The 24,772-nt window shown below is 39.7% G+C and overlaps 1 protein-coding gene across 1 annotated transcript; it reads right to left on the reverse strand.

The window, feature by feature from the left end:
- Positions 1-4,065: 4,065 nt before the first annotated feature.
- Positions 4,066-23,173, reverse strand: DIPK2A (divergent protein kinase domain 2A). Its single transcript, XM_082319552.1, has 3 exons — positions 22,505-23,173; positions 9,605-9,908; positions 4,066-6,874 (listed from the first exon to the last, which is right to left on the reverse strand). The coding sequence occupies exons 1-3, from the start codon at positions 23,156-23,158 to the stop codon at positions 6,543-6,545; spliced, it is 1,290 nt and encodes a 429-aa protein (XP_082175678.1). The 5' UTR covers positions 23,159-23,173; the 3' UTR covers positions 4,066-6,542.
- Between the last annotated feature and the right edge of the window lie 1,599 nt (positions 23,174-24,772).

The following is a 24,772-nucleotide window of genomic DNA, read 5'->3' on the forward strand; positions in this document are numbered from 1 at the left end:
CCTATAAAACTAGATATTGGCCCATACTTTTGTAGTATAGCACAATTTTTCACATTTTAAACACCACCGTGCTTCCATTAGCCAGTTCCTTCTTACCCAATCCCCACCTTCCTGAAAGGAATGGGGAATGAGATGACCCTTTGTCTCAATTGCCAATAACTGAAAACAAACAGGATATAAAAAGAAGAAACATCATTTAATATCATATGTATACATAATTTTTCTATTTGGCAGAGACAAAATACCACCTCTTCTAACAAAGATGTTAAAAAAAAACTCTAATAATACATTTTTGTATAATGCCTTTAGGAAAAAAACCTACAGTATTCCAAGTAATTATAAAAATAATTAGAAAAATATCGTAATGGAATAGCTGACAGTATCTGCAAAAAAGACTGGGGAGAACTGTAATGTGTACAGCTGAGAAGGACTGGAAGGTGAACAGCTGAAGGGGCAGCTATTAAACTGGTTTTATCTTCCCTGTCAAGTTCTCCTCCTTTGTAAACTAGGAAGTTTTTAAACAAAACATCACCACCAACAAAAACAAACACAACCAACAGCATGTAAGTTAAAGAATGTAAGGCTGCAGTCTGAGAAAGAAACATGTTTTTCCATCCTTGGTCAAGTCTGATGTTCCTCTAAAACAAATGAAATGACAGCTGCCAGGCTTTAAAAAAAGAAGTCAGGTGTTCACATGTATAGCTTTTATAAAACACTAAGCAAATTAAAAGAGAAATCTACGTATTTTTTTAAAAAGTATATTGACTAATGCTCCGTATCAGAACTAGATAACAAGCGGGAGATGAGTTTCAAGAAACTAAAACCTAAATTATGCTTTGCCATATTCACGTAACTTTGTGCATTCACTGTACAAATATTCTCCGCTCATTCACTGAGTGTGCTGGCTGTTGATAAAGAGCGCCCTTAAAGAGAGCAATTCTTAGAAGCTGTTGACAACTACATCTGCTTTCTGCCAGAGCTCTAAATTTACCCTTAGGAAAGCAAGCACGAGCATGCTAAGCTCAACCATCTCAACATATAGTTTCTAAAATGAGTGTATCTAAATTAACAACTAGAACTGCTCTTGATATTCTACAAGGAGTTAAATAATTAGGCCCATTATTGGTATACTGATTTTCTACTGTGAGGCACTGAAGTCAGCAAGTTCAAAATATTCCCCTGATTTTTTTTATTTCCTCAGAATTCTGATCATTATTTCTTTATGCTTTCTCCAGATGGAGGCAGGCCCTTCTTCCCACAGTGAACCTGCAAGTTAATTTGCAACAGTAAGAAAAATTTTTAATACATGAAACTGCCAATAATCCCCACAGAATAAGAAAACTGTAAGTTTTCTTGTAAGGAAAAGATACCTATTAAGGTCCAGGTGACATAGCTGCACACTGAGAACTGCTAGATTTTACAGAAAACCAGACGTTCCTACCCCAGCCTGAACAACCAAAGAAGATGAGAACTTTCAAGTCAAAATTAAACTGCATTAATGGTTGGCAGCAATGAAATCAGCTGCTCAAATATTCTGAGGGGTTTCAGAATTATTTCCGGAGAAAAAAAAGCAAAAAAATAAAAATGCACTAAATTTTGAAAACCCCAGTCCTTTAAAAAGATACAGGGCATCTATTTGGGAATCTGTAGTTATACCAAGGGCACATTAAATGGATGCACTAAGCCTCCATTAATAATATCAAAAGCTCGAATCTATAGTAAATGTTAAGCGTATACAGAAGCATCATGTTCAGAATAGAAAGATGTGTATTAAAATCCTTTGACTAACAGACAAGCTATTTGAAACTCTGACCTAGAAAAAAAGCTCTTTTTTCTATCTGAACACAAGCTGTATATTAAACAGCCTATTTTGCTTTGAAGTATACTCTGCTCTCACATTTCTGTTCTCAGAAGACTGGAGTTAACCCACCAAATATGAAAAGCAGCCTTAGATATTTTTTCTTTTAAAGTCAGAACTTTCCTGCTCTGACCTGAACATGCAAGTTGGTATTCGTGGCAAATGTTCATTACTAACGCTCCTGAAATTTGTCTAGCTTTTGAACCACACAAAACAGGTATATTCTCATACTTCTAGCGTGGCAACAACAGACTCATCTGCTGCCAAAACAACAGACTTCATTGTCCTAACATCACATGCACACATCACGTGCACACTCTACAAAGACATCTAGCAGCCACAGGGCCTTTCTGCATCTAGCAAAAGCTCATTAGTGTAGTCTACAGTACAAGTCAGACTACCAAAGACCTTTGCCTGGAAGAATAGTGAAACGTGTTCATAAAACTCAGTATGAAATATAAAAAGGATTTGATGCTCAGAAGTACCCCAGGCAAACTGACACTTGTCAGATCTGGAGAGTCACATTAAAAAAATGACAAATCGGCACAGGAAAAATTTCTTTAAAACACCCTAAAATGAAACTAGAAGGCAGTAAAGGTCTATTTAAACAAGTTGTACATCTTTGAACATGATCTGGAAGTAAGGAAACGGAAAACAAAAAACTGGCAGACATTTAAAGTAGAAATAACAGTGATTCTAATAAAGAGTGAACTAGTCAGAGGAAGGCTATCCACTAAATTAGCAGGTCTGTATATTGCAACTTCAACTAAAATAAAAGGAGGTGAAATCTACACTAACGAAGTTTCCATCTGATGGACTGCATTTTTAAAGGCTTGGGAGGACTGTGAGATAGAAAGAAACCATGAGGAATTTCAAAAGCGGTTTAAGCAGGCAGCACACCAAATCTTCAAACTGAGCAATATACGTCCCTAATAGAACATTTCTCTGATACTCACTAGACATGTGCATTTTACAGAGGTTTTGCAGTCCAATCCATCCTAATCTCCAAATCACAGGTTTCAAACAACATAGATAACTAACAAAAGAGCTTAGAAGTCAGTACTGAATTCAGACATGTCATATGGGAAAACAGGAACCCACGAAAGCACCACTGCTGGTTTCTACAAAAACATCAGACTGACTGTAGAGAACCAAAACATTCAAGTGCCTTTTAAAGGTAGCCAGGGTGTCCATTCTAATAAAGGTAAAGAATATTGCATTTAACGTAGTCTTTGCAGTAAATCAGAGTAGCATACAAAGTTTAACAGATTTGAAGAGTCTTGTAAAAGAATATCTCACCATGAAAAACTACCTATTAAGAAAGTACTAGGTACACCATGTCTTGAAGTTCAAGGCGACCAGGATCAGACTATGCTATACTCTGGAAACTGTTGAAAGAAAAGATGCAGCAGTTATTCATGCTAGTTTCTTCTTAAGACCATAATAATCTTGACTTTTGAGGCACGCTGGAAAGTTTACAAGTTTCAATCTGCATGTTTGCAGTTCCTGGAGATGTAAGTCGAGGCAGCAGGAGTGCAACTAAAAAAATTTGAAAATCCAAGTGTTTTTGAGACAAGTTATTCCTATTATTTACACAGGCTCCGAAAGTCAGAAGGGAATATATGCTCTAGTATAACTGCAGGACTTAGTATCGAATGCAAATGCTCACTGAAAAATCCAGAGTAAAGGAGAAACATCAAAAGACATTATGTATTTATATTACATTAACTGCTAGAATATTGTGCTGAAGAGACAGTGGTACTAGCAATATAAATGATTCTAAATACAAGGAAAAATAAGTTTCTCAAACAATAAAGAGAGAAGATATCAACTTGTTTAATTTGAAAATATTTTTTTTCAGTTAACAGAACAGAAAGATATGGCTTGATCAAGTTGTTTTTAAGAAAATTAGTCCTACTTATGATAATCTCCAAAACAAAAAGATTCCCGACAGATCATTCATACTGTGGATCAAACAGCCTACTAGAAAGAAGGAGGGGAAAAAAAGTTCCTGTCACTTTTGATGATGGTGCATTCTGCAACACTACAAAAACTAGTTCTATGTATATTTTAATGCATTCTAGACTAAGTCAATCTTAAAAGACTGACTGATCTGAAAATGAATATCTGAGATGAGGTTCTTAAAGTATTCTTTATTAATATCATTAGAAGTTGCAGCAACAACTTTCTTGTAATATAAAGGCACAGGGAGACAGTTTTGATAAAATATTCCAATCAAACAGTAACTTACAGTACAAAAGGACAATTGTAATGCACATACAAACCCCAAACATCTCATTCAAAAATATTTCACCATGTTCATCAATAATAATGGGCAATGGCTAAAAATATAAACTGTTATTGTACAATAAATATCTGATAGGTGCAAACGGAACAAGATTTATTGCTCTCCACAATGTTTTCCCTGTAGTGTTGGCTTTTTTTAAAGTTCCAAATTCCTTTTATAATCGGCTTTAGTAACTTATTTCTGAGGGAACTAAACCCAAACCAAATCTGATAGGACATTCTGACAGTTACAGAACTGCCTCCAGTAGTAACCAGAACTGGCAGTGTTTGTTTCTTTGACGACTTTTAACGATCACACTCCACTCGCTCATTGGGAAATGTGGTAGATGTTTAAAAACCAACGTTAGTGATAAGTCAAGGCTTTTATGGTAGGGTAGTATTACCTAGTCTGAGGGTTAGTCTATTTTCTTCAAATAAGTGGACTTTATGATGAAAAATAACATGAACCTTCTCTGACAGCTTGTGCCAGAGCAAGCATGTAAAACAGTTTTCAAATGAGGGGAAGGGAGAAATGAAAATTAAAAGCTGCATTGAGCATTCTAACTTCAGAAAACGAGACAAGGGATTGGGAGCAAATTAGGACTACATAGGCAAAGATGACAAAGTAAGAATTTCGAATTCTAAAACATCCTTAACACAGTCATCTAAGAAATCAAAAAGCACTCTGCATCTTTATATGGCTCCACTTTTTGAGCTTTGAGAAAGAAGGGCCAGTGAGTGAGTTTGCTATTTTCCTCAGCTTGCACTTGCAGCAATTTGGTAAAGCAAGAGTTTCCATCAGTCTTTGATGCAGTATGAGAGGCATGCTAATTTTGCCCTTGAAAGTAGCACGTACTACCTTGCTCAGAATTCTTTTTATCTTGTACAGAATATTGTTTTATACACGCATTTAAGAAATATTAGTTTCCTTCATTACTGTTACAAGAAGTAATATGCATACATTTCCTAAGAGTGTCTTTTTATGAATAAGACTTCAGGAAAATGAAGCATTATAGTAGTTGGGAAAAAAAAAATGAGGAGGAAGCTTTGAAGTGAGTTCTTGTAGCAGTAACTGAGGTTTTTATAAAAACTGTAATTTATGAAAACAACTCTAGATTTACACAAACCTCAACAAGTCAATTTTAACTGCACTGGGAATAGTCAAACTTAGTTCAAGAAAAGGTGTCTCGAGTGAACACAGCTTAATCAACTTAGCTGGTAAACCAAAAGACGAATATTCAGTAAACTCCATTACACTTGAATTCAACAGAATTGGGAATAATGTAAAACAAACTGCTAACTTTCTAGACATTATTATTCAAATTAGGGTTTTCTTCTAGTATAAGCACAGTTTTAGAAGTCCTTCAAAGAGTAACCAAGGACCACTGAAATTTGAATTTCAAGAATTATTAGGTTCACTACGATATAGCATTTTTTCTTTACTGTTTGTTTAGAAACTAATAAACAAAACCATTTTCTTTGGTTTATGCTTAACTACACTGGACTAGTGAATTTTTATTTTTAGTCAAGCTTCTATCCCCAATTTAAATTAATACAGAACTTTTTATTGTAGTCTCTCTCCAATTCTCAAATTATCTCTGTTAAAAATAAGAGTTTGCTCATACCATGATTTCCTGCTAAACAGTCATGTGTATATACTGGCATGAAGGGTAGAAGTTTTGTACAATAATTACATTAAGTGATATTTCCAATGGCAGAACTACAAAAGACATCAAATGAATGTTAGTTCAAATGACACTCGAGTGTATGATGATCTTAAAAAAAAAAATAATACACAATGTCTAAGCATAGTAAAATACAGTGTAAAACCCCCTAAAATTAGACAGTAAATGTGGGAATCCTGCACTCACAGTAGGAATGTACTGCACAGCATTAACATGAAAGCCCGTTAAATTTGAAACAATGCAGACAGCTAGATTTACCTGTATGTAAATGCCACTTCAAGGTGTTTAAACAAACACAAAAATGAGACAATGATGTCAGGAAAAAGGCCTTTAAAACAGGCCATCAGGCGAACTTGATTTTCCAAGTAAAAACATCAGCTTCACAAAACTGTGACACTAATGCAGTTCTATGTAAAGTACCCTTTGACACACAAGCTGTCAATTAAGCTATCACAGTCTTTTTTGACCCACTCCCTTTTAAATAGTTAGGGAGGAGAGTCAATAGTAGCTCAAGTTTTAATTCAGTGAGTACCTTCTCTGTTTGCAAAGGAACATTATAACACCATAAAATTATATTTTTATGGTTTTTAGAAAACTGATAAACTAGGGTTTTTTTGTATTTTCTCTTTTTAATACATAAGTTCAAAACTTCATTTTATGTGTGTCTTTGCAATAGTGTTTTAGTCAGTGTTGCAAAAAATTTTCGCTGTGGACTACCTCACATTGTTACTCAATTGTGCAAGGTATTCACGCAGTTCTTTTGCGGCTTGGAATCTACCGTATCGCTTCTTTGGGTTGGCACACTCATCCAGCAAGGCCTCAAGTCGGCCATCTTTGGCAATTTCAGCTGGGGGGTCATGAAGTAGTCCTCCAGAAGTGCCACGCCATGTGGCATGTCTTGATAAAAGGTTCTGACAAATAGCGTAATAATTGTGGTCCACAGTGACACGAGCACAAAGAATCTCTTTCGAGAAGGACAGACAAGCTTCTTTATCACAGTCATCAAATTTGCTTTCATACCATACATCCCAGTTTTCAGGTTTATCTGTGAAATACAAGGAGACGGTAAAAAAAAAAGTGAGAGAGAGGAGGAAAGAGCATACATGTATCTGAATACAATCAGAAGCTCAATACACAGCAAACTGGTAATATTTAAAATATAAAGCAACTCTCTTTAGATGAACTCTTAAGTGTTATAGTCTAAGATTGCATCTGACAGTTTGATATACCCTTCTGCTGAAATGGTCCTGGCAATACAAAAAATAAGGGAAAGAAAGAAAGAGGGTAAAATAGATAGCAAAGAGAGGGCAGCAGGAAAAATAGCACATTAAACACATGAAATCTACATTCACACACATACCCAGAGGAAAAAATGTGGCACAAACAAGTACAAGATAATGATTCACAGCTGAAGTCGAGAGAAAAACAAACAAGCAACATGATTTATTTTAGCAACATAGATTTGGTTTCTCCAGTTGCCCTGGGAACTAACACTGTGAAGTGGTCTACCAAAGAACAAAAAAACACTGCAAGGTAATTGCCATAAACTTCTGAAACATTACCTTCCAACCTCTTCAGACAGGGTAGTAACTAAGAAGTGCATATAAAAAAGCAGATGCATTACATATAATCTTTGAAGAAAGAAAAAAATTCAACAAAACAAATGGCATTTACATACATGTATAAACCTTCCTTATATATATTTTAAAAGTTATCAAAATTTGAAGGTGTAACTAGTGGCCTTGTCAAAGTTTTCTTCAACTTAAAACCTGATTTACAGAAAATACTTTATACAATAATACATAAAAGGTTATTAAGTGTGAGATCTCCTTAGTTCTCACTACTTTTTGTTAGAAAACTTTCATCTTAAGTTTCTAGATTACTGCCAGCTTTGAGAAGAGGTCCTTGTCATGGAGTCTCACAGTTTTGCAGATCTCTTTTAGCACTGTGATGTACAAAGAAAAATTTATCTGTGTTTGGTAGTCTCTGAGCTGACTATTGGTCTACTCATTTATGGCCCACTGCAAGCAAGACTAGGAAAAAAAGCATACTGAAGGATGGCTGCTAAAACTATAAAAATATGATGTAAAATTTGTACAATGCACAGCAAACTCGAAATGGAAAAAGAGCCAGCAAAGGAGAATGGGAAAAAAAGACTTCAGCAAACTCAACTATGATATCCCACATAGAGCACAATTAGATATTACTGTACAGTGCAACTGGACAGAATGTACATATTCAAATATCTAAACAGGCATATTAATCACTCCAGACAGAGATTGTTTAATGAAACTTTCCAGGAGATTAATGAAATCAGTATTAAATGTCAAGTTTATACAAAGACTGAGAACTTTCTTGTGTCCTCATTTATTTTCTGTGTTCTTGATTAATTGTTAATTACAAATCATGCAGCAAAATCCTAGTTAGATCCAAATTAGTCTGAGAACTATAGACAACAGATGTAAGCGTGACACTTTCAGCATTCAGTTTCTGCAAGATGCTACTTGCTCCTATTCCATGTACACATCAACCTTTTTCAGAGTTCATTTGGTCATCTTTGTGACTGAGCAATTCAGACATGCTCCAAAAGTCAAAGTCTTAAGTAATATTATTTTAACAGGGCGGAAAAAGAAAAAAAGAAAAAAAAAAAAAAAAGAAGAAAGTTTATTTGTGTGACCCATAGGTACTAAAGTAAATGTACTGGATATTCAATACATTAAAAGGTTTTTCTTGGTAGGCTCAGATAATTTTAATCTAAGCTCCCTGAGAACGTATAATAAATCCAATACAAAAAAAAAAAAACAAAAAAAAAAAACCACAAAACCCCAAGAACGAAAACCAAAACCCCACATCACCAAAAAACCAAAAATAAACAACCAAAAAAAACCCAACAAAAACCATACTTCATTGTAGAAAAGTGTGTGGATAGAAAATATAGTCTCAATGTTAATTCAGCAGCACAGCATATGAAGTCTATTTGCAAAGCTTAAAAAAATCCATTCACCCAAAGCAGACTGGAATCACTTGGCCTACTGCCACAAACTTCTGCAGAATCTCGGGTTTCACGTTCAATGTCTCTAGCCCTTAGGTCTGTAAAATTTTCCTTATAAGCTCAAAAGGAATATAAACCCATGTAATGCCACTTTGTCAAACATCTCTCCTGCTGTCACTGCTTTGAGCTTTTACAGTGACAGGAAGATGAACGAATTTTCACTATTCCCATTTGGAAACAGCACTAAAATTACTCATTCCTTCAGTTCCATTATTACAAAGCACCTACCTGAACAACTGAACCAGAGGCAGACTATGTAACTAAGGCAAAGCAGGCAGTAAGACTGTCTTGCCATTCACAGAAAATAGAATGCCAAGACTTCCATCCTTACAGACGTCCGGAAAAGCTGAAAGGAACCTCTCTCTTTTAGCTAAGGTAGACAAGTCAGTCAGCCAGCCCGTCTATCTGTCCATCCATCTGTACAAACCCGTCCAATGTCCAAACCCTCTCCTCCCACCCCCACCTTTCCATTTAAGCAGGATTACAGAGATTGAAAGTATATGTAAATCAAGTTCACGTAAGTTCAACACTTCATAAAATTGACAAACTGGTCAATTAGTGGTCTAATTGCAGAAGAAAGCTAATTAGTTTGTTAATGAGTAGGCTAGTTATAAAGCCAACAAAATGGGTATTTAGCAACTACACATACTTTAAACATTGTGCTTGTAGAGAAAGAAGCAAGAGACATGGGGTGAGGGGAGCGGAGAGAAAGAAGAGACTTACTCTGTCTGATTAACCTTTTGTCTGCTACCAGAACGTTTTCTGCATCTACAATGATAACTTTCCCATCTCTCGGTCCAACTGCAAAGTTGTCAAAGCTGACATCAAGGAGGTAGAGTGCAAATTCAAAGTCATTATTTGTCAGCTGCTCAGCTATTTCCATTAATTGCCAGGCCAGATCCACTCGTTTCTCCCATGGTGCATTAAAGTAACTCCACAGCTCTTCTCCAACGTAATTGACAGCCACCATTCTTCCGCATGCTCCTAAGTACTTTGCGAATGGCCAACCCTCATCAGATGGAAAACTCTGTATATAAAAAGATTTTTTAAAATTTTCATTAATACAAAACAGCTTAGATTTTAAAAGGCTGTTCAATAAAATTTAGGAGAGATGCCTGTAAATACCCATCAACACGACATTTACATATATTTTTAAGTTTTGAAGAGAAAGAAAAAACAACATAAAATATATTTATGTGAGCAAGAGGCCCTGTTGGACTACTAAAGGGAAAGGTACCTATTTTCACATGCACAACTATCTTTTTCTATTGCTGTTTTATACACATCTGTTGTACTAACACAAGTGTACTTCCTACCAAGATAATTTTGCATCTGCAATTTTTAATTAAAACCGATTTTTTTAATAACCTAAAGGAAAAAGCTTTAAAAAGTGACATCTCCTTTTCCTGCCACCCCCTTCCCATTTTCCCCAGTTGACTGGATTCCTTTGAGGATCCTCTCACTTGAAGATCGCTCACAGAAAGGATTACAGAGCAGATTAAGGTATAAAAGAAACCTTAGGCTTTCTTATGCCTCTAGTACTCCTTAACAGTCTACCTCTTGATTAATTGCTATATACATACTCTGTGTGTTTATTACACACAGCCACACAACATTTTTATCAAAAGTAAAATCTGTCCCCAGTAGTAGCTTTCATGGAAGTCAACATAAGAGACTAAATAGTAATAACGTACTACAAGCAATTAAAAAAAAAAACCAAACCACACACCAGCATATTTTTACTACTTCATTTGTGCTGAAGGTGCCCTAAGACTTCAATACGAACAGATGAGCATTTAAAAGGTATCCTCCATACTATGCATCAGGAAGAAACCATAAAAATAATAAGTTAAGAAGCCCCAAATGCATAGAAGTTAGAACTCTCTAAGAATAGAATGCACACTAATTTTAACAATTAGGAGATACCACTATGTGCACATGCTCCTTCCTCATGCACTACCTTGCTATCGTGTCACCAGAAGCAAATTGTTACCAGTTCTGCAAGGATCATGTAGCAAAGGTTTTACCACACTTGGGTTGAACAGCATGGTGGGTTTCAGTCTGAATGGAAGTTTTATACCTCCTGGAATCCATGATAGCAGAAAACATTCACGGTAAATCAAGAAAAGAGACACTGGAAGGAAACACATCATGTAGAACAGATCTGGACTACAAGACCAGTCAGGCAAGAGCTGCCCAGCACTCACCCATCTGTGTATGTATCCCACTTCAAAAAAAAATTAGAAAAGTTAAGAGTGCTTACATACCCAATCACCATAGCCTTAGAACCTGTACGTCCCCTACAACAATCCTTAATTTTACCTATGTTTGTGCTTCCTTTGATAACAAAGTTTTGATCATTTTATCTTAAGCACTAGGCATCAGCTGACACTAAGCCAAGGTCAGAGTACTTACTGATGGTGGCCAGACACACTAGAAGCTCCGTAATACACATATTTCACTAGTTGTTTTCTGTGTAAGCATGCTTCCATGGCAGGAACTAAGTTTCATTAAAAAGACTACTAACTGGCCTCTGACCCAACAGGTCATTGGATCAATGAATCCTCTAGCAATATCCAAGAGGAAAATTCTTACAGTTACCTTCTCTACCTTTTAAAAGACACTGCTGGTAAACACCCAGGGACAAAAAGCAGAACAGGAACACTTGCTCAGCACTGCAACAAGAGTTTCTCTTGGTTATACCGAATTTTCAAGATTTCACAACAGCTGCAGGTGTCAGGAGGTAAAAAAACAAAACCCCGTGGAGAGATTGTCTCCATCTATTAAGTTATTTCAGTACAAAACTGGAATCTTAGCTACAGATTTTTAAGTACAAATGCTACTAATGAAAAGGTTTACTGAAGCACATCAAAGCCCCTCTTATGGATAGGCAACACAAGTGCTTCCATGGTACAACTTATCCCAGCAATTCACATGCAGCTGCAATTACTTTCTCCCCCATTCTGAATCATTATCTGAAGAAGTACAAAACTATACAGAGGTGACTAGGAAAAAGGAACAGTTATTATTGAGAGTCCAGACCATACTTCCTCCACCACCACCACCACCACCCGCCAAAAAAAGGTGAAGAAGAGGTTCGGTCATTCCTTTCACTTTCTATGCTGCTGATATGGAGAACCTCACTCTAACACTCCATATGGCTGTCACTTTAAATCTCCAGCCCAGAAATGGAGAGTCTACAGCCCAGCAAACCAATTCACCTACTTACAGCATGCTTGTTTCCATCCTTCTTCTAAAGGCCTTTCAGACAGGGAAAGAAGATTCAGGATCGAGTTTCTGCTCTGGAAGCATGCTCCTTGTAGTAGGAGCATTTAATAAAATGTTATGGAGGCCCTAATTGAGCCCGTATCTAAAATGAAGGCCGAGTACCAGGTTAAATTGTACCTAGCTTCCAGCGGTCCTTGCTTGGAACACTTAAGAACACTGCAATTTGTTCATCTACAGTTTTTAAATTATTTAATATTTTAAATATAATTTTGAGACAGTAAAAATACCCATTTATGTGTTAACACTACTTGATAATTGGATCTTACTGGAATCCACTCCTTCATGTCATTAGGAAAGCAATGCAGATGGTACTTGCTGGGCTGGTGTTCAGTTGGATCAGTAGCCTGATCCAGCTCATCACATCACCGCATCATGCTTGTACTGACAAAAGGAAGGGAGAAGGCCTGAATAGCCAGGTGCAGAAAAGAGGAAGGAGCTAAAAGGACCTTTCCTTTCCAGCAGCAGCAGGGATTTATGCAATGGATTAAACTGATTTTGAAAGTACAGCATTAGTTACAATGTTACACTGATCTTCAAAACACATCTATTATGCTTCCTGAATTGTGTACACTGAATTTCGATTCACACAAGAAATTCTAGGAGCAGCTTGGTTTATTAAGAAGTGAACATCCCAAACAGTACTGGTAAAATATCTGTATGCCATGCTGTAACACAGATATATTTATAACTCTGTGGCAATAAAAAGGTCTTTTGACAACAGGAGTGCAGGGAATCGTGCCAACATCTGCACATGTACAAACAACATCTCTGTTTTGGCTCCCATCCAACTGGCATGTAACAGCCACATCTACACTTCATTACCCAAGTCAGTAGCCAACGAAGGGGATAAAAATATGTACAAGTGCCCCATTCAGCAGTTTTATATTCACTTGGTGAATTTGTCAAGAATATTAATTGAAGTACAGATCTGTTGTCTTTGCAAGCAGAGATTTGTAACTTTTTGTACTATTCTATTTTGAAAGCATCTTTCTAGATGAAACTGCAGCTAACTTAACATGGGGATTTTTTTTTCTTCATGTATTAAAATTTCAAAAGCCAGTAAGACATGAACACAAATTTGTATGGTCATTAAACATGTTTTCTGTGAACAACTTGCATTTAGAAACAAAAAGCTTAGTAGACAGCTGTCAAAAATCTCAGATTTCTGTAGAGCAATGCATAACATACAGCTTTTATTTTAATTCTTGAATTATTAGCAGTATAAATATTTAATTAGAAAATTTTGTACTTGAATATGCCATTTGAAGACTTAAAAATGTGCATTTGACAATTAAGATAAAAACTAAGCTCTTGTTCAAAACCAGAAACCTTTTGGCTATCTGACAAAAGAATCTGCAATTCTGATGCACCCACTCACATTTTATCTGTGAATATACACACAAATGTCATGGAAACCACAGACAATGAAGCTTTAAAAAGTGTTTTAAAATATAGTAATGCATATGAAAAACAACAAACAGGTAGCTTAGTAAGCTTTCCCTCATTAAAGTTGTTATCTTTCTCTATTCAGAGAAATATGTATAATCTTCTAACAGAAAGACGGAAAACAATAAATATGACAAAAACTTCTGCTACCTCCATTCCCAGGGACACGTACATCAAAAAAATATTTTAGTTGCCCTAATTAGCACAGCTACAAGATATCTCTCTAAGCAAGGCTTAAAAACCTAAGCCAACCCTGTCAAATGGACAAAGGACATTTTGTTCCTGAAAGAATAATAATGCCTTTATGTCTTAAAAAAAAAAAAAAATACACTGTAGTCTCAAAATAAATACTGAGAATTAATAGGGTGAATTTATCATTTCACTGAAGCATAAAACACACTATCAGTGTGTTTGTCTTCCTCACTTCCATCTGTCTAAACATGAGAAGATATACAAATCTGCCACTGGTTTTTAATGTCCAGAGCTGTGAATTAGACCATGCAGTAAAGACTCACCAGCTTGAAGCTGATAAGGCCTATTGTAGTCTGCAACAACACAAATCCCCTTTGAATTAAACACTTAAAAGAATATTAGTTTATCATAATCAAACATATAATTCATCCTAATAAAGTCCAAAAAAAAGAGCCAAAACAGCTTAAGTAACAACTGACATCTTTGAGCTACTGTTCCACTGTACCATTAAAAAAAATATGCTTTTCATTTTCAAAACTACTATAGAAGATGCTACATGTCACTACCAGTTTTTTGTATAAAGTGAGTTCCATCTAAAAAACCAACCAACCAACTAACCAACGAGTTACACCTTAAATATGATGGAATTAAAGAACATATGCAAAACAGAGTGGGGACTTCTCTTCCTACTTTTTATGATTCCGAAGACCTTCATGGCAAAATTACACTCTTTGTGATGCCTTCACTGAAATCATCCTACTAAACTGTGTTTGCCGAGGCACAAACTGGCATAGCAAGTAGAATTTAAATAATATGCTCTTCCTCAAAAGGAAAAAAATCAGTTCGCTCTCACAGACCACTGTTGATTCTGCAGTGTAAACAGAAGTAGCACTTGTATTAGTCACCAAGGCAAATAAGCAAAGCTCTGGAACCACGCAGACCTGGAGATCAGATTTTACAATGAAACTTTTCAGATCAGAGGAGGTTAAAAAGCACAGTCTAAACGCAGATGCCTTCTTTTGTCAGGAATTGATCTGCATTTGACAAGATATGTATTGAAATGTATTTGTGAATGCTAGTGAGTATAATGAAAACAATTTCATTCTCAACTATATGCCAAATAATTTGACATTCAACTAAAACTCCCACAGAAGTTAAGCATGTACATATATATATAGCTTACACACACAGAGTAAAGAGTGGATTTCATTGAATATTCCAAATACTAGTATTCCCATTGAAACTATGTTTCTTCCATTTATTGGACTTTTGTTCAGTTTTATTACATTTCAACCAGTTACTACATAAAATTCATGCCACCAAGAGGTACATATCAGGCTTAATTGACACACTGTAGGACAAAAATACACAGACAACTCTAAATATAAACGCACTTAGAATTAGATGTTGCTCAATGATTAAGCTGAACACTTGAACTGTAAAAGTTATGTTTCACAATGTTAGTAGAGGTATGTCATTTCTCCAAACAAATTAATGAATAATGATTAAATGCAAGAACCATAGTACAGAAAATTTAATGCTGCATTGGTTGTTACCTGTCCAAATTAGTTTGTAGTTCCTAAAAGTTTGTTCAGGTTAAATTTGCAACAGATGAAAATGATCATTATCTACTTCTCATGAGTTACGACTCCGGAATATATCACTATAAAGAAGCCCTAGCAGAGATGGCCCACTCTTATTTCTGAAAGTTAATTTGCAAAAATCGAAGCAACTAAAACAAAGCCTCAATTACTTAATTCAGGAAAGCAAAATACAGCTTCCCCTCTACATCAGACATAGCAGAAGCAAATGGACAACGTTGGTATTTCAATGTTTGGAATGTGAGGTAACACATTTTTTTTTTTGTGTTTCTGAAAACTGCTCAGAGCTACAATTTATCAGGAGGATTTCTATTTAAGTCTGTACAGTGATTTCTCAGCAGCCTCTAGATTAAGACAGACATTCATTCATACATACCCCACAATAACTTGAAGAATTTCTACACTATTCTAAAACATTCCTGTTTCTTTACTTACATGTCATCACTTTAGGGAAGTTTCATCAGAAAGAAAGATGAAAATAGTATTCATTATTTAAGGAACATATTAAATATGGTAACATGACAAGTACAAGCCAGTTGTGGTCTAATAGGTATACTATATGTCACTGCAAAAAATAACTCTTCAATTTTCAATACAATCAAATCAGTGGAATATTCTTGTAACATGAGCCCACTCAATTTTAATTCAACTAAACAATAATTTTGCATTTCTTTTTTAAAATGCACACAATGGAAATTCAGGGAAAAACAACAAATTCATCTCCTTTCTCCACAATACTGTACGTAAAACAGGAATTAAAAAAGACTAAAGCTTCACTTTAACATGCGAAATTGAAATTCCTTGCTTTCTGAATTATCTTTTCTACAGGTGGCAGTCGACTGATTTGTGCAAAAAGAATTTTAAGAAAAGTTAAGACCTGAAAAGAAAAAAAAAATCCATTTACCCATAAAGTAGCACTAGACATTCCTTACGCCTAGTTTATGTTTACTGCAATAAGAAAAAATAGCTTTAAAAAAAAAAAGAATAGTCCAATTGCATGGCAGGAATTTGGAGGATGAGGGGAAGTCATGATTTATAATCATCTGCAGCAGACTACCGTGAATCTTTAAGATGGAATAATATATGAAATTGCAGATTATTTTTGATGAAAAAGCCTCAAATCAACTGGCGGTAACATGAGTACTAACAACTGACCTCAAACAACTACAGTTAAACTTTTTGATAAAGATCAGAGGAAAATATTCAACATTTTAAAATACTACACACTAAATACTACTTAGTATGTCAAAATATCAGTATCTGTATGAGCCAGGACTTAATACAAGTCCACTAGAGGACACGTCAGATAGCGTGGATAACTGCCTTAAATCCACTACTTGGTATTTAGCACATCGATTACGTATTGGAAACACCAAATTGAGTAATGAAGAAAATTTAAAAGGCAGCAAGTATTAAAACTGGATAGCATTCTACCAATGTATTTAGAATAGAACTACTGAAAATAGCCTATGACTAGAACACTGTTTATGATAAAAAAAGAAAAAAAGAAATCCCAGGCAAGAAAAGTTGCCCATTTACTTCTTACTGAGTTATGCATGGATCAGCAAAATAATTCTGTAAAACATTTGGCTAAATTGCTACTTTGAGTGAATTCAGCACAAGAAATTGTTTCAAAGAGATCACACTTAATGTTTTAATATATGTTTACCAGATGTCAATTATTGTTCTTCCTGCAACAAAACCAAACAGAAACTCCAATGATGGCACGAAGAGAAACTAGAACAATTTTAGGTTATGTGGCAACAGACTGTTCATGCAGAGTAATTATACTAGGAATAGAGATACAGCTGTTGTTAGGGGGGCTTTTTGGTTGTGTGTTTTTTTTCCCATAAGGAAAAGCTGTGAGAAGAATAAAATCGTTAAGCTTAAGTATTTAGAAAGCTAAATACATGTCCGAGAGAAGGGCAATGACTTATGCAATCTATTAAAAAATGCAGAAATACTGCTATTTTCCATATAGGTATTGGAATAAAAGTCTTCAAGACTTGTAATTTACATACAAGATATAAACATTCACCATCATTCTTTAAAGAATCTCCATTTTAAACAGGTTGTTAAAAGCTACAGCTCAAGACAAGAGTTGCATTAATGCACTCTGGATATAATTCACAGACACCTCCTATAGCTTGAATAAAAAAACCACTTTACTTGCAAGCATTTTATTTACTTTTATTTTAATAGCAAAGTTTGGGTGCAAACCTCAAGTTTGCTTTGAAAACAAAGCAAATGCACTGTCATTTTAATAGTGCATCTGACGGTACTGTACACCAATACAATAGCCAGCACAAAGGCAAGACTGAGTCTTGCAAGACCAGCTCTAGATGCACTTTTGCCACAACAATTAACAGAACCTATGTTTCAGTTTCGCCAGGACAGATGTAATCTGTCTTTCACAGCTAACCGTAAGATCTTAGGAGAAATACAGCCACTTTACTGAAAAAACACAATTATCTTATCTAGAAACAATTTCTTACTTCAGCAGTAGTGAGTTATACTGTAATTTCCCCAATTCCCAGAACAAGGAATTCTCCACTTTGCCCTGTTTTTTGGGCGTTGATCATTTTGGAAGTTTTTTTCGTGTTTAAGTACAAAACTTAAAACTTTGCCACAGGCCTTCATGTGTCGTACAATGCATGGTTGCATACCATCACTCACAGCATGGCAGCTATGGTGGCACACAACAGCAGCTCAAGAAATGTTAAGAGACAGCTACAGTGGCTCTACATAGGAAATCTGGAGGCTGATAGAGATCAGTGCAGGACCTCTATGGAAAATAAGAGGTATGTCTAGAAAGCTTAACTATTTCCCCAAATCTTCCTGTTGAACTGCCTTGGTTTTGGAAAAAATCCTGTTAGGAATTGGGGAAAAAAAAAAAAAAGAAAAGTTTTTGTAAGAGTCAGAGACTGAACAACAATCTTAGCCTCTATGGAAATTAACAATAGGTAGCAAACATTTGTGGTTCTGTAACAATAAGTTTATGTTTCTATTTGCCAGTGAAGATAAAAATTTATCATGTTACTTCATAAAGTTGAATAACATCCATTATTTGAACGCACGTCATGGTTAAAAAAAGGAAGAAAAGTTTCTCCACTACAGTTATTTTTAAAAGACAAACTAGAAGGTGGATGGTTTATAAAAAGTCATAGGGTGAGGATAAATCTACTTACATCCATACTGGTTCTATGAACTCTGCAATAAGTGAATATTCACACTGCACTCAGTCTAATCCAATTTATTTTAAAAATTTTGCTATTTCTTCACAAGGCAACTTTGGCCAACCTATCTTTGCAAGTGTTTGACGCACATGGTCACCATATTCAATTATGAATCAGATGCCATGCATAGATACTATCCTCCAGGTGATTCCTATTTAAAATGCACTGTTTCCCATTAAATGAGTTGAAGGGAACAGCAGCAAGTTTTGTTGTTGCTTTAGTCTGAATAAGCTGTTCATATTTACGTAGAATATTGGTTTAGATGTATCAAATTTTGATTACAGATCAGAACTTATTTTACTAAAAAGTATTTGCCTTTATTGCAGGAAACGAGTACTAGAAAGAGGAAGGAAAAAAAACCAAACCTATCAGAAGTTAAATCTTAAACATTTGTACTTCAAGTTAAAAAATTCTTTCCTCAACCCTCACGTACAGGTTGTTTCAGGATTTAATTGCTGACTAGTTTAGCGAGATTCTACAAAAGTAAAAATAATATTTTAATACCCAGAAAAGATGTAAACTCTACCGAATAATAACGCAGCTGTCCTCCCACTTGCTTCATGAAGTAAAATGGCAAAAGGGGTTGAATTCTTCATTGAGTACACCTATGCAACTGTTTAACAAATGTGGATAAAGAAGGTTAACAAGAAAGCTATAAAAAATGCAAATATTGAGTTAGGATTACAATAAGTAATCTATACAAAACTGTGCTGGTTTACTACTGTTCAGAGACTTGTGACAAAAGTATATCATGCTATGGGTTAAAGCCCCACTTGAAAACTTCCTACAGCAAAAGCTGTAAGTCAGTTGTGACAATATGCATTTTGTAAGCAACACCACTTTAGAAATAATCCATACTCTAAATAGGCTGCAAGCTAAAATCCCAATCTCTGATAAAAAGTCTTATAATCCACAAATTATTAGATCTAGTAGATGGTTAAAGTGACTTTTCTGTTATAAATCAAAGATCCAGCTTTAAATTCAGTGCCTATTTACATTTGGCTGCTCCTGTAACTCAATTAAAGAACACAGAACTTTAATGCACTGAACACCAAGAATTTAGAAGTTATCTCTGCTTCTAAACCAAAACCGTTATTCATGCCAGTATTAAACAGTCACAGTAGTGATTCATGAAAAGCTGAAGGCAAAAGCTAGCAACACTTTCCCTTGTGCCTTCCAGTGACAGACAGCATCAGTTAAATGCATCAAGTTTTTATTTTTTTATTTATTTAAAATTAAAATCTGATTCTTCACATCACGTCATGGAGGTTTCCTTTCTTGGAAGCAGATGGTTTTTAGAACAAGCCTACAGGACTCATTCCCGTGCCAGTATCTGCCCTCGTCAATACTGCAGAAACTATACCATAAGAGGTTTTACATATCTTATGTATAAATACAAGCAAACTTCTCAGTAGTCAGTTATCACTTCTGGAAAGTAACTTCACCCCTCTCAAAAAGAGTGCGTTGCATCTTGCTGTTGCAATAGCTGCATAACACAGAATTACCGTTCCTTACGTGTTTCTCGGGTACAGGCTGAGAACGGAGTGGTACGTGACATATTATGCAAATGAGAAGAGTGCATTCAGATTCATATATTTAAGATACTTCATTCCCAACTGAGGGAAGGTATTCAAACCTTCAGTACCCATTACCAAAGTTGACGAATACTCTTCTGGAGAATATATTAAGAGTGTTTCAACACACAAAGCTGGTCTGAAGTTCCCCAGAAATATTTTCCAGGATATGCCTATTGATCAAAATCTACAATACCCTGCAAAACACTTTTGATCTGATAAGAGGTGACAGACAACTTTACCACACTCTGGACTGGTAAAGGCTGCCTCAGTTCCCACCAGCGTGACGTGCTCTGTTCTCAGCAGCACCTTCGTTAAGATAAATGGTGAGCAAAGTGCTCATTAAGTTCACGTCCAAAGATTTTCATCTCTTCAACAGATTTGCTTGACAGCCTCAGGGCTCATCCACAGCTTATCAAGAAGCTGATGGGAATCAAGGCTCTTAAATCAACCAGTGCTCCCCACTGTCTTTGATCCACCCCACGATAGTAAATGCTGCAACTATACCATGCGTTTTGTCTGTAAAGAATACATTGGCCCCGCAAATTATGAAGAAACATACAGAGCTATTTTCTGACCACCTAGGTCCATGCTCGGTATATTGGAACCAGTGTTCAAAACCAAAACTGTACGTTGTATGAAATGCAGCCAAAACAAACCAATTCTCAAAGAATTTCCAAATATACTCAGCAAAGCAAAGAAGTTTTGATTTTCTTACTTAAGTGGAGTTTCCTTTTTCACTGTGCTCAGGAGCAACTTCACAGCAAAATGGAAGACACATACTGTACCCTAAGTCCACTGAGAAGCAAACTGGAAACTTCAAAAACAAAACTCAAGAGCTGTCCATGGAGAGACGGAAGGGCAGAAGGCATACTACCCAAAACCATACTTTTAATTCACACATGCATTCTCTAGAAATTAATCAGGTGAATTTGCTGGAGGGTAAAGCCTGCAGCAGTGCTTTTTGAGCATTAGATATTTCTTGGCCTCTTACTACAGAAACAGCAGATGTTTATAACAGTAATCATGCAGTGATGCTTTCGAACGTATTTGCAAATACTTTTATCATACATCGGATAAAGGCAAGGACAGTCCAGTAGCTAGACAAAACAATTCCGAGTCCAACTTAAAGGCATACTTGGAGTTCCCTCGATAGTGTTTAGAGCCAAAATGCAAAGCTCCCAATCTAAACAGATATGCAATAGAAGCAACTGAGTGGTGCCACAGAATAAAACAGTTTCCCACAAATTTTTCGCCTAAAGATTTATGTGATATGTTAAAGTACAAATTTCTGGTCTGCGCACATAACCAGTCCTCCTAATTAAAGAATATAAAATATGTAACCACTGAAAAGAGAATACTGTTCATTTATTTGTCCAGGCGACGAAATACCTATTTCTAATTTTTACCAACAGAAAAACAAAAATTATATTTAGTTCACATAAGAACACGACATAGCACGAGTCAGTTTTTGACAAGGAAAGCACAATAGCTTTATAGTGAAGTCTCTACCCACTAACTATTAAACTAGACCCTAAGAAACTAATCAACGCTTCCCACAGCTGCCTAGGAATGTATGTATTATGGGACACGCCACAGGATTAAAGCCTAACACTTAACTGTTAGAAGGGCATTAAATCCACCAGAAAGCACCTGCCTTAGAGGGTGCCACCCCACCTGCTTCCTGCAGAACAGCTGCTTGCTTTCCGTGTTCGCTACCGAAGAGAAAAGCAAGCTCCCTGCCTAGATGAGAAAGGCACGCAGGATGCAGACCGAGTTGTAGCCTTCAGGCACGGTAGCACGGAGGAGGAAGACAAATCGGGAAAACGCACGAAGTCTTTGAGGAAGACAGAAAAACTGTAAGACTGAGTGAGATAAAGAAAGGCCTCCTGCCCAGAGTGGGAATCGGAGGCCCCCTCCTCAGCCCACCCAGCTGGTATCTTTGCACGGGAGTCACTGCTAGGGCAGAGACCTCGAGGACGACCCCCGCCCCTCGCCGCTGCTGGCGGCCAGCCTCCCAGCAGCCCTGCTCGCCCTGCTCTCCCCCGCGCAGGCACAGCTGCCTGCGCCCGGCGCGGCGGCAAACCAGACCCCGGCCACGGCGGGGGAGGCGGGGGCGAAGGGCCACGGAGGGCGCTGGGCCGGGCCGGGGCTTCCAGCAAGGGGCCCGGCGGCCCCCGCCCAGGCGGGGCAGGCGGGGGCGGCTGTGCAGCACCAAGGAGAGCAGGCGGGGCGGGCGCCCACCCCGGCACTGCCGGCCGGCCGGGCGCCGTGGGGCGCGCTTACCTGCAGCACCAGCGGCTCGGGGTTGAAGGCGAGGGTGATGAGGAGCTGCATGCGCTCCGAGTCCTTCAGGTTGCGCAGCAGGAAGCTGCCCGAGTCCTTGGTCTCGGCGTAGCGGCGGACCAGGCGGTCGAGCAGGCGCTGCGAGGGGCAGTGCACCAGGTCCGACCAGCCCTCCACGGCGTCGGGGGTGAGGAGCCGCACGTCGCCGTTGAGGCTGGCGAACTCGGTGGCGTGCAGGGCCTGCAGGAGGTCGCAGCGGCCCCTGCCGGTGGCGCGGCGGCAGATCTTGGTGTCGATGTCGGCGAGCTCCTGCGCCGAGCCCAGGCGCTTGAGGACGACGCGGCGGCTGCCCTCGCGGGGCTCCCCGTAGCGGGCGAAGTAGACGTTCTTGACGTTGAAGAAGTCGAAGAGGCGCAGGCGGCCCCAGCTCTCCAGCCGCAGCTGCCCGTTGAGGAACTTGCGGCACCAGCTGGTGCCCCAGCAGGCCGGGCACTTATTGAGCTGCAGGAAGCGCCGCTCCGACAGCTCGTTGCGCTGCAGCGAGGCCAGCAGCGAGTGCGTGTTCAGCACCAGCGCCGCCGCCAGGCTGCCCAGCACCGCCAGCTTCACGTAGCGGTACAGCCGCCCCAACTTCAGCGACACCAGCCGCAGCATCGTCCCGGACCGGGCCGGGCCGGGCGCCCCCCCGCCCTCCGCCGCGCTCGCTCCCCGCCCCGGCCGCGCCGCAGCTCCGGCACCAATAAACTCTCCGCCTCGCCGCTCGCCCGATAAAAGGCGGCCAAGTTACTGAGGGGACGGCGGGGAGGGGGAGGGGAGGGGAGGGGAGGAGGCGCCAGCAGCCCGCCGGCCCGGGCGGCCCCGCCCCCGGGGGAGGGGCCCCGCCGCCGCCGCCGCTGCCGCCGCCGCCGCGGAGGTGGGCGCGAGCCGCCCGCCCCCCTCCGGAGGGGTCTCCTCCTCCCGCCGCTGCCCCCGCCCAGCCGGGGAGGGGCCTGGCGCGAGCGCCGCCGGTTGGCTGCACGAGGCGCGGCGCGGTCGCGCGCGGCCCAACCCCCTCGGAGCCGGAGGGAGGGGCCGCCAGGCGCGCGGGGTCGAAGCGGGGAGGGCGGGGCTGGGGGAGGTCCGTGCGCGCGCGGGTGAAGGGGCGGGGCGGGAGGCGGGCAGTCGGGGGGGCGGGGCGCGGCGCCCTTCCCGCCCCCTCGCCCTCGGCCCCCGGCGGGCTGTCGCGCCGCGCGGGCAGGGGGCGGCGGGGTCCGCAGCTGCGGCCGCCATGTTGTGTGCCTGACGCCTCGCCGCACCGGCCAGGGGCGCTCGCTAGCCGCACGGCGGGAGGCGGCCTCCCCAAGCCTGGCCCGGGCCAGCGGTGCTGGGCGCCCGGCGGGACCCGACCTCCGTGCTGCCGGTGCGGTTTCCGTCACCCGCGCGGCTCTGCCCGCCCCTCACGGCCCGCGCCTCACAGCGCTGCGGGCGCGCGCCGCCCGCCCGGGTCGCCGCCGCTGTCGCCTGGAACGGCGCAACCGGCACCGGCGCCAGCGCGGCGCAGACCCGCCGCTAAGCGGCTGGTCGCTGGCGGGCGTCGCGGTGCCGCGGCTCCCGCTTAAACGGCGAGTGCCCGGGACGCCCGGGCGCGGCGGGACCCGGCCTCCCGCCCTCGGGGAAGCGCGGTGCCGGCAGTCCTGGCTGGCCGGTGCCCGCTGCGGCTGGAGCTCTGCCTTTCCTGCCCGGCTTACGGTGGTTTTCATCAGGAAAGAAGCACGGAACTGAGGTTCGTGCAAAACACTTGTCACAACTCCCTGTAGTTTACAAACAACCGATACAGTAAGCCGAGATGCACAAACCGGTTGGGTTCGCTGGGGCTTTACAGTTCGACGTTCCAGTGCTGGCATGGGCAGTTCAGGTGTTTGATAACGTCACGGTTTATCGTGGGACCGCTACACCTGATCCTTTGAAATGTATTCATCCCATCCCGAATCTGGAGGAAAGGACCCGCAGGTTGTAGGCATCTAGTCAGCTGCGTGAAGAACGTAGCGTGCTGTGCAGGCTGCCTTCACAATCTTGCTGTGTCGATGTTACCGGCCACAGGTTAAGAACCATTCTGTAAAACTAACACAGAGCAGAGAAAAAGAGATTAAGAAGAAAAAAAGGTGAAAGTCTTAGTTCTTCCAATACTGCTTTTCTTAAAGTGAGCCTGTACTCTCCCAAGTTAAAGACAACCTTCATATTGCCTGTTCAGTCTCAGAAGTGCAGTAGGGATAGGATCGTTGGGGGAAG

This window comes from Platalea leucorodia, assembly GCF_965183815.1.
Source record: "Platalea leucorodia genome assembly, chromosome: 8".
NCBI lineage: Eukaryota > Metazoa > Chordata > Aves > Pelecaniformes > Threskiornithidae > Platalea > Platalea leucorodia.